Source organism: Rhea americana, unplaced genomic scaffold (assembly GCF_003343005.1).
Source record: "Rhea americana isolate MKP2758 unplaced genomic scaffold, rheAme1 scaffold_37, whole genome shotgun sequence".
NCBI classification, from domain to species: Eukaryota; Metazoa; Chordata; class Aves; order Rheiformes; family Rheidae; genus Rhea; species Rhea americana.
The window spans coordinates 1,236,678-1,247,664 of NW_028186501.1; the positions used below are offsets into that span (position 1 = coordinate 1,236,678).

The 10,987-nt window shown below is 36.7% G+C and overlaps 1 protein-coding gene across 1 annotated transcript; it reads left to right on the forward strand.

The window, feature by feature from the left end:
- The first annotated feature begins 40 nt into the window (after positions 1-40).
- YIPF5 (Yip1 domain family member 5) lies at positions 41-6,853 on the forward strand. The gene is made up of 5 exons (XM_085312731.1): positions 41-186; positions 1,791-1,963; positions 2,994-3,139; positions 5,346-5,527; positions 6,250-6,853. The coding sequence occupies exons 1-5, from the start codon at positions 80-82 to the stop codon at positions 6,410-6,412; spliced, it is 771 nt and encodes a 256-aa protein (XP_085168857.1). The 5' UTR covers positions 41-79; the 3' UTR covers positions 6,413-6,853.
- Positions 6,854-10,987: the final 4,134 nt, after the last annotated feature.

Here is a 10,987-nt window from a genome sequence, read left to right on the forward strand (position 1 = left end):
GGCGCACCGGGCTCCTCGAGGCCCTTGAGGGCCGCGGGGGTGTGGAGCAGCCGCTCTGCTCTCTTGCAGATCGCTTACCATGTCCGGGTTTGACAGCTTCAGCGCAGACTTCTTCCAGACGAGTTACAGCATCGACGACCAGGCGCAGCCCTATGACTACGGCGGCAGCGGGGGGCCCTACAGCAAGTAACTCGTGCACGCTCCCCGGGCTCCCCTCGCCCCTGTCCGCCGGCAGCCCCGCTCGCGCCTCCTGGGGACGAAGCCTCACCCGAGATCTGCTTGAGAAAGCCTAAAWATGTTCAGAAAGGGCCTGGCGCTGCAGCCGGTTGCTGCTGCCCGCAAGCAAATGCCCCTTGCAGTGTTCTATGAGCAGCACCATTTATATCCCTGTATTCCACAGTATAAAGCGTTTTCCTATATTTTACAATACAGAACGGTTATATGTTGAATACCCATTTTTCTGCATTTTTAAACAAAATTTAGAAGCTTGAAAGAGAGATTCTATAATGGTAATTATAGCTTAGGCATGTTTATTTTTAAGGCTGTTGTTTCCTTCTGTCTAAGTCTTTAGGAGAGGAAACATTSGTGTTCCATAAGTCCTTCCCCAGTCACCCAGGGAGTAGAAATCAGTCCAGGTGCCAAATTTGTAGGAAATCATGGCAGACTTTTCAAAGTCATGGGAGGTTTTAGGACTACTTTGTGAACGTCTAGATTCAGGCTGAGATTTTTTTTTTTTTTGTAAGTTATGACTTATGCATGATCATGGTGCTGTATTAAAAAGGTAGATATGTGTAAGAAYTGTAGTGCTGCAATATGGTTGAGCTCCACTTACACGTGAAGAGAGAACTGAACTTGGGGTTTTCCTTTTTTCTTAATTTTAGAAGTAAGTTATTGTAGAGATGTTTACTGAAATCTCTGTAGTCAGACTTGGAAATGGTTGGTGGCAAGAATAGCTTGTCAGATTCTTTAGGAATGAGAGAAGATAAGTCTGTTGAGTAATTGTTTTTAAAGATGCAGTACAGCAATATTTTTTTCTATACATTAAATCTGTAGATTTAATAGGAAGTATTCTAGAGATAATTTGAGTAGTTAGTAACTAATTGAGAATATATGAAATAAACTGAAAAATTACATACTCTTTTCTTTCCCCCTTGCATCGTGTCTTGGAGGTAGATGTCATAATGTGTTTAATGCCTGTGTCATAATGCTTTTTTGTACATTTATGTCAAGTAGTAGTATAGCATATAATGTGAGGGAAGAAGGAAACTACCCTTTTTTTTAACCTTGTTTTTGAAATATGAAGGGGAACAAAAGCAATAATCATATAAGGAACTCTGTTTTTGGATAGTGAGTTTGCAAATAAACATTCTAAATAGCAACTCAATGCTGGCATCAAATAAGGCATCAGTGGTAATTAAGGGACAATATTTGAGTAGGTTTGAGATGTAAATTTCTCCTGCTGTTTGACAGGTCTACAACCTGTAGTAGTAATGTAATCAGTTTATAACACTGTTTATCAAGGTCTTTACCTTAACACCTCCTTGCTCTCCAAATACTGGCATATTTGCAACTAGAGTTGTCTTGTGTATGTTACATTTGTATTGTTTGTGAGGGTTTTAGTTGATGAGCATAGCTGTATTCCTAAAAAGCTTGTACTTGAGTACAGGATAGATGGGATTGTTTGTTGTATATTAYCCTGATGTTTTATCAAAAATAAGCTTTGGTTTTTTAGGGGAGGGAGGTATTTAAAACAAATTCTATATCTGTTCATAACATGATGTTCTTTATAGGCAATATGGAGGCTATGAGTATTCTCAGCAAAGTGGATTTATCCCTCCAGAAATGATGCAACAGCAGCAACCTTACACAGGGCAGATTTATCAGCCAACGCAGACGTATACTCCAACTTCAGCACAGTCTTTTTATGGAAGTAGTTTTGAGGATGAACCTCCTCTATTAGAAGGTATAACTTGTTCTTTATAGCCCAAATCCAAAACTCCTCACTGGCGATGAGTAGTAGGGGTATATGTTGTCTATTTCTGTTGAATAGTACAGTATATATTCTCTACTTGAAATTTTTTTGATTAACTGTATTTCATATACCATATTTCAGTATGTGAAATACAGTTTCTTAGTGAACTTTTGCTGTTTTAGTTTGCAGTTAGCAAACAATACTTAAGACTGGCCTTTTTTGTAAAAGAAATTGATGATCTTTGTTCTGACCACATAAGCAATTGAAACTGAAATTTTTATTGCTAAAGATAAGTGCCAAACATTTCAGAAATTCTTATCAGAATACAGCCTACTTAGTATGCCGGAATAGATATATATTAAAAGTATATGTATTGAGGTTTGAGTTTCCAGCTTGTATACATCATTGTTCCGTACCAAACAACGGAARAAAAAACCTGTACTGTTACTGCTTCTGCTGGTTAGAGAGATGGATATGCGTGATTTTCCTCCACCCAGCTGTGKTTTTTTTTTTTCCTCCCCCTTATTCACAAAATATATTTGTTTATAGATGCTCATAAAAAAATCTCAATGTTTGAATTGGGCAAATAGTAGCTGCATTCAGCTGAATTAGAAGTCTTTGAGCCATCAGTCAGTGAATACTTGGAGAATACTTGGGGAATATGCATGATTTGTTCTTACACTCTTTCTTGCATGTCTACTTTTGGCCACTTACAGGGGCAGGATACTAGGCTAAATGGACTTTTGGTCTAACCCAGAATACTGTGCTTATGCTCTTAACTGGTCCTGTAAAAATCAGCCTGTTGCTTCAGAGCATTTGACACTTGGAATTTGTGGAGGCAGCACACACAGCTCCTTGAGGAAAGATGGAATGACTCAATTCTCTGGTCTCCATAGGAATGGTACTTTGAGGAGGTTTACAAGTGGAGGGGCAGGGAAAACTATCAGTGAAGCAAATGGGGGCAACAGGAAAGGAAAAAAAAAGAAATAAATATACATAATCCTTTTCATTTAACTTGTAGAATTAGGGATCAATTTCGACCACATCTGGCAGAAGACGCTAACAGTGCTGCATCCGTTAAAAGTAGCAGATGGTAGCATCATGAATGAGACTGATTTGGCTGGACCAATGGTCTTTTGTCTAGCTTTTGGAGCCACATTATTACTGGTAAGATATTGATTGCAAAATATTACTSTTTGTGGTTTTAATACTACCAGAAACATGGGAAAGAAGCCATGTTACCCTCTAGGTTGATCCTAAGAAACTTCATAGCATGGAGGCCATTAAAAAAAAAAAAAAATCCTGGCTAAGAATTTTTAGTTCAGTCAGAGAGGTGTTGGGGCTTGATACAAAGCCCATTGAAATTATTGAGGTTACTATCTGTTTTCTTCAGAGGATTTTGAATCAGATCTTTAGTACTTAGGTTTTGCCTGCTAATTATTCCTGCGGTATACATACTATTTTTCKTATTTTGCTTTTGAGGAATGTGGCTCTTTTGTCATACAAATGGGTGTGACACCCACATTCTCAGTTTTTTTAATACTTTTTTCTTTCTGTATGCCTTGGAATGTCTTACTTTCAGAATCATACTTTTTTTTTAAAGTGTCTTTTTTAGCTTCTGCATTATCAGGAATCAGAACAATRGACTAATAAAACATTCTATATGTTTAGTCCATATCTTCCTTTAATTTTTTTTTAATTTTTATTGGGTTTAAAATTTAAGATTATTTCTGTTTTGTTTCACTGCATCTATTTTCTCCATACTCTTTGTACGTTGTTCCCTTGACTGATATTCCAGAGGAGTCATTAGGCAAGTAAGTTTAAAGTTAATATGTAAAAAGTGATTTAAAGTTTTGATACAGTTAATATATTAGGCTTGATTTTCAATATTAAGAGCCAATTTGATAAAATACTTTAAAAAGTAATCCTCCYTTTAAAATGCTTGTATTCCTTAATAGGTCAGGACATGCTAAAGCCTGTTTCTTTTATTTTCTGCTGAGCTTAATTGAAATAAGATTGTGCAGTAATGACTCAAGTGTCAATTAGTAAATGATAGAGTAGGAACAGATGGGCTTCTTTGTCACTGAAAACTTTAGTATTTTTAATCAGTCTTCCTTATAAATGTCTTCAGGCATTTTATTTAATTTCTGCGTAAAATCTCACGTTACCACAACCCTTGGAACAATATTTTGGTACCAAGGGGACTGTAAGCCTACTTTTATAAGTGACCTTTAATTATGGAAACTGGGCCAGTAGAATTGATGAACATGTTCCTTTTATAATGGATACATTTGAATGTTCTCTTATTAAGAAGTTATCACTTTCTCCTGTAATTTTTTTAAAGAAAATTATTGAATAAAAATGTAACTGGGTACTTAAATGTCATACTATGAAGAGAATGTTTTAAGATGTTACCTTCCGTAGCCCTCAGGATTTTTGCCCTCTGAGACATCATTACTTAGTTTGTGTGCTCCCTGTTGCTTGCCATGTAAAGCAAAACATGTTCTTTTAAATAATCATTGACAGATGATCAAAGAAATAACAGGCCTATTCTGTGAGAGAAAACAATCTCAGCCTAACAAAAAGAAAAGTTTGGAGCAGATACTGTTTTCTATAGCACTTGAGGAACAGATAGGTCATAAAATAAACTTGGTTTGCAAGTTAGTTTTGGGAGAGAGATTTCGAAAGCTTTCAGTAGCTGGATTCTTCATAGTCATCTTTCTGTAAAGATGGATACAGCTACAGCGTGTGAATTTTGAAAAATGCTATGAGGGAAGCATGGATCTGACTGTAGGATGCATATGTTTTCTGTGGTTTGTGCATGGTGCTTTCCAGTTCAGCTTAGTCTATTCCTAGGAATTCTAAGTTTATATTATGCAATAACTCCATGGAGTCTATCGTGAATTAAGTACTTTAGGTCTGGATTTGTCAAGAAGTTCCTGACTTTAAATTTTTTGATCTTTAAATAATAATAAAGATTATTATTGTACTAATACAAAACCCTGCAGCTAATCTTTAGAGAAAAATCCGCTAGCAAAGCTAATTGAGTAAACCTAAAGAATTCATATGCTTTTGCAGCCCAAATTAAAGAATAAGATTTTTTTTGGTCAAAATATGCTTATCAGAATACATAAACTTACTATCAGGATGCATAAATGTGCCTATTGGGTGTGTAAATGTACATATGTTCTGAAATTCAGATTGTGGAAAAATGGTCTGTTGAATTTGAATGTAGAAATTTGAGGCGGAGGAAGACAAAGGAAAAAAAGATATTCTGTAAACATTCATTTTGTGTGTCAAATACACTACTTGTGCAGTTATGTAACTAACTTGCATTAATCTGCTTGTTTTTCTTGTTTTTGTTTTTGTTTAGGCTGGTAAAATTCAGTTTGGTTACGTGTATGGAATAAGTGCAATCGGATGTTTAGGGATGTTTTGTCTCCTGAACCTAATGAGCATGACGGGTGTCTCATTTGGCTGTGTTGCCAGTGTCCTTGGATACTGTCTTCTTCCTATGATCTTACTTTCCGCTTTTGCAGTTGTATTTTCGTTGCAGTAAGTACATAAATTTTATAATCTGGTATCATGTTCAGTTTAGAAACTGCTTGTAATTTGAGTATGATAGGAATTTGTAGTAACTGGAAAAATACAAATATTGAGAGTCTTCAGACACTGAATAAATTTTGTTTTGTAAGTCAATTCACAGCTTTTAAATACGTGCACTCAAATAACAATGTTAAGCTATGATTTTAGTCAACCTTTAATCTGACAAATCTCAGTACCTCTAAAGTTTAAAAGATAATTTTTAAGTTGAGACAGGAAATTGAATTTGTCAAATCATAGAATCAATAAGGTTGGAAGGGACCTCTGGAGATCATCTAGTCCAACCCCCCTGCGAAAGCAGGGTCGCCTAGAGCATTTTAGACAGGGTTGCATCTGGGCAGGCTTTGAATATTTCCAGAGAAGGAGAAAATCAGTTTGATTCTTCATAGCTGCAAGAAGTTAGGAATTGGAAAGTAACAAGAAACAACTTGCTACAGTTTCTTTATTCAACACTTAGGTTTCATATTCACAAAAAGTTAATTTAGACTTTTTTCATAATTGAATAATACAGTTATGAAATCCATACTGGAATTCTGTTTTATTTAAAAAGTGAAGTCCTCAGATTATTTTGGAAGTTTTAAAAGGTATCAGAAACAGAGTCCAGTTATGACTATAAGCATGCATACACAACTCTTAAATGCTTTTTTTCTTTTATTTTGTTTTTATCTYTACAGGGGAATGATGGGAATTATTCTCACTGCTGGAATCATTGGCTGGTGCAGCTTTTCTGCTTCCAAAATCTTTATTTCTGCCTTAGCAATGGAAGGGCAACAACTCCTAGTAGCATACCCCTGTGCTTTATTGTATGGAGTCTTTGCTCTCATTTCTGTGTTTTGAATAGACTGTACGAATTATCGGACTCCAGTGGGCCAAAATGAAAACATCAACTTGGAATATTTAGTTGGACCAGAAGCAGCTGCAAACAGCTATATAATATTGCTGTCATGAAATTTAGACCTGTTTTGAATTATCTGGAACAATGGAAACAAATRTCTTGTGTTCACTTTTTTAGGACTTTGAATACTGTTTTCAATTGACCGAAGGTGTCTATAGCTTTAATAAGTATTCATGCTTATAAAGTTAATGCAATTTCTTTCCCATTCCTAAATCTTTGGAAAAGTAACTTTTGTTTATTTGAGGGTTGGGTTTTTTGGGGGGAGGGGGTTGAGGATGAGGGGTGGGGATGGGATGAGTAAGGGAGGGAGAAGGGTTGCAGTTATAATATACTTGATAGATTTTTATCGGCAAAGGTAAATAAAACCACAGATGTAAAATTGAGTTTTTCTTTGAATAAATCTGCAGTCATAACCTATTTCCTGTTCCCTCTTACAAAACACAAAATGCACAAAAGAACTCAAGCAACTAGAATATTTTCTACCTTATGACAAATACACTCTTAAGCTCTTTTGTCTCTTATATATTCATTTGTTGTGGTAGTATTTCAGGATTTAAGATATTTAAATTATGAATTAGAAAATGTGCTTAAAAGTGAAAAAGGGATCTGTAATTGTCACACTTGAAACATGAGTACATTTGGATTTCTAACTAACTATATGTGAACTTGGATTTGTGAAGCTGACTTCATCTAGAGTTAATTTTAATTATGCACATATTAGTAAATGAAGAGTAGTATCTTTTGCAGTACTTCCAAGAAAAATACCATTTTGAAAATGTCATACTTGTCAGTATTACAGTTACTATAAACATAATTTAAGGCATATTGATTAAATTTTCCTTAGATTTTGAAAATGGTGTTTGATTTTTCTGATCATTCTTTTTTTGAATGGACTTCAGTTTTTAAAATAGAAGCTTCCATATGGGAGCAAAATAGTAATTAAAACTAAAATTCATTCAGCTACTGCATTTGGTATTTCCTTCAATCACAATTATTTAATCTTATTAGAAATATTAAGTAGTTTATAAGGAGGTTTGTAAGCGTAAGAAGTGGGAAAACAAAAATGGCTGGTCTCCCCATAAGCACTCGCTAATTCTTCCTGCATATTTTAAGAGGACAGACGTGTCCTTGTGTCATGTATGTAGTGAATCATGTTCCTTTTTTTTCCCTTTAGAAATGAAAAAGCTATAACAAAATGCTAGATTATAGCAATTATTTTTTTTGTGCTTCAGTCCAAAGGATTTAATTTTATTGAATTTACTGCAGACTTTAGTCTAATGTTCATGTGTTGCATTCATGGCATGAGGTATTAAAGTATTGTAGTTCTGATTTTCTTTGGATAAGCAGACCACATCCACTCTGGTGCACAAAGTTCTTACTCTTTTTAATGAAGAACATTATCTGCTGATGGAGCGCAATGTGCTGTATTTCTGCAAATAAATTACAGCGATTACCTTTACTAATGAGGCCTAATTACATACAGAATTGTTCTAACAAATATAAAAGCTCACATACTTTCTTCAGTACATCACGTTCTAATACTCAAATACTATATTTTTGTGAAGTGCACTGATTAAGCTTACTTTGTGTATATAAATTTGTTTCAATTCTTAAAACTTGCTCTAGTGTAACATTGGCAATGCAACTACTGAGTTTGGAGTGAACATATCTAAAGGTACTTAAATATATTGACAAAGTCCTTTTGATAGTAGCAGATATTACATACGTAGTCAAGCAATGAATGTAGACTAGTTGGTTTTGGGACTAGTTAGTGTTCTTCAGCTCACATTCTGGAGAATTTAGCAGTGARGTTTTAGCTGCAGAACTCTAGGAACAGGGGAAAGAACGGGATAGCAGTAGGAGGTCAGAAGGACTTTCTTAAAGCAAAATTAGCGTACCTAAACTGATACCCCAGATTTCTAGTAGATTAATTAATATGATTCCATTGACTCTGTTCATTGTCTTTCCAAAATCAAATCTAGCAATTTTCCATAATGTTGTCCTAGCTCTTGCTTCAATTTTAGTTACATGTCATACTATTTTAATCTTACCATCACATAGGATGACAGGAATGTATGCTTTAATCCTTTACTCCCACATTTACCTTTAGTATTTAGACTTTTTTAYCTTCTAAATCTGAAATCTCCCCCACGATCTGTTATAATCAGTATTCTCACCTAGTTTCCAGATGAGTATTAACGTTTCTTACTTCCAACCTGCATTAGCTCATGACGYTTTCATGCTATTCAGCTTAAAGCATTCAAATGTGAATGCTAGTACTGCTTTTTTAAAATCRATTTCGTTGTCACACTCCCTCTTCAAATTACTTGCCCTCTACAAAAGTTAAATTGTAAGTTACCTTTCCCAGTTTATCCATTCAAAAGTGGCATTTCGACAGCAACGTTGTTTTTCAGGTCCGCTTGTTCTGCTGTAAGGCACTGTTGCCTGCAGTTCAGTTGGTTTCTATAGGCAATATCTCCATCAATCTCAATGGATTTCATGATGTATCCACAACTAAAATACATGCTTTTCTGTGCTTTTCTGCTTTTAATCTTTGCACTAGTAYTGGCATTTGTTCTTGATGGGCTGTTATTTGTTTAGTGATGGATGAATACCTCCAGAATGAACAGAATGCAAGAATGTAGTGTGAAGCCACACATTCCTCAGGAGTTGCTGCTGGAGTGGAGGCACATCCTGGATTTATATGAGGAGAACCAACCTGGCGGTGTAATTGCAGTGCCTTGTGCTTTGCAGTGAGTTCTCTCCAAAGTGATTATTTTATCATCCATAGACTTGCAGATTCAGGTTCCATTGCTGYGGATGTTTTCAGGGGAAGTGTGAAGGAACTCRGGCTCTCATTCCTCCTGAGATGAAYGGTTGCACTTCAGCACACACTTCGTAATGCATGGAGGCTGGGMTGGATCACAGCYGCGCAGAAAGCCAGTGGGAAGGAGCAATATGACAGCTTTGCTCACTAATGCACTAACTGTGCGTTAGTTCATATTAATACTATTATTAAAAAGTTTGTTTATGATTTTTAGGAGCCATTTTAGATGAAAGAACAGCAGGTGCTTTGGGGTAAGGTATCAAATATGTTATGCCCTGGGGGCTGAGTTTGTAAAGGAGATTACATCTTTTCATTATGCCAGTTGACGTACCTGGACAGGCTTTCACTTTCAGTGTCTTCACCGGACACTTCACAGTGTATTCTGTTAATGTTAGACACTGCATCTTAGGCAAGAAAGGAAGCAGTGGAGTAACRAGGTCTTGCTATTTCCTGCTTCTCCACTGGGTGGGCCTGCAACATATCTGATGTACTTCAGGGCTGAGCTCAGGGCTGGCACAGCTCAGCGCCRGGAAGCCTTTCCTCAAGATGTGAGGACCTCGGACTATTTAGTGCAATTCTCCTTGAGCATCCTGTTGGAARGGGAAGTTCCATTGTCCTGTTTTGCAGATGAGGAGCTAAAGTAAAAAGATGTCTGTAATTTGTCTAAAGTCCTGTTGCATTTGATCRTCTTTATCCCAACAGAACATAGTGAGATGGTTCTTCAGGGGTGAATTCTCTTTCCCGCTCTCTGAGACACAGTGTGAAAGTGGGAGGAGATACTGTAAAGTCCGTCAGTTATGTTTGACAGCTTTGTGCTTTCCTAATCAAAGCAGGCTGTTAGCCAAACAGCAGTCCATACTTTGGGAAAAATTGCAACTATTGTAAAGTGTTTTTTTCTCTCCTATTTTTTCTTTGCTTTATTGCAGGAAGAACTGAGATTAAAAAAGCAAAGATTTTCTGGTTCTCATCAAGAAACGATGAAGTGGAAGATTGTCTAAAATTAGGCACTATAGTCCTGGAATTGGCCTCTTTCAAACATCATACTACAATTACATGGCTTTAAGAAGAAAGGCAGTGCTCTTATTTCTTTACAAACTAAACCACCAAATCATTCTTGGAATTACAATGCTCTTACCATATATATTTTYCCCAATATTCCTCCTGCTTTGTTCTTAGCACAGGAAAATGTAGTCTTCTTGTATACCTGCCTTATCTACTGATCTACCAGGCCTATTTGCTTTTCAGCCATGGAGTGTTCATCTGCATTCCTCGTGCAGCAGCGGATGCCAAAGGCAGAAGCATCGTGTGCTTCTGCCGGAGTACACCGCTTGCCGTGAGCCTCTCTTCCACTGCGCACCACCACTGCAGTGACCTGAAGTTATCAGGCTTCGAACCAGACCCTGCCAAAGACACTCCTTACCTACCCATGTTTCTCAAGTCCAAAGAATGATTTACTGCTGAAGAGAAGACAGGAAAAGTTCCTACCTCTCATCTGCCTCTTCTCCTGCACAAAGTATTCCTGAGGCAAGAGGTGTGTTTTCATGTCTGAATTTGTGTGGTTTGCATCTCTCATTGCTAAATGTATGACGAGAGGCTATTCCACATCTGAGACCTGCATGTGGCTTCCTCTGACGCACCTTGTCCACTGATAGGGCTTTCAGAGGGAGGTCACGAGAGCTGCACAACTTAA

What these genes read in the sequence shown, in the direction of transcription:
- YIPF5 (XM_085312731.1), top strand. Translation starts at nt 80, where the DNA reads ATGTCCGGGTTTGACAGCTTCAGCGCAGACTTCTTCCAGACGAGTTAC. An exon ending in TGAACCTCCTCTATTAGAAG is followed by an intron (nt 1,964 to 2,993) that starts GTATAACTTGTT and finishes TTTAACTTGTAG; the next exon opens with AATTAGGGATCAATTTCGAC. An exon ending in TTGGAGCCACATTATTACTG is followed by an intron (nt 3,140 to 5,345) that starts GTAAGATATTGA and finishes GTTTTTGTTTAG; the next exon opens with GCTGGTAAAATTCAGTTTGG.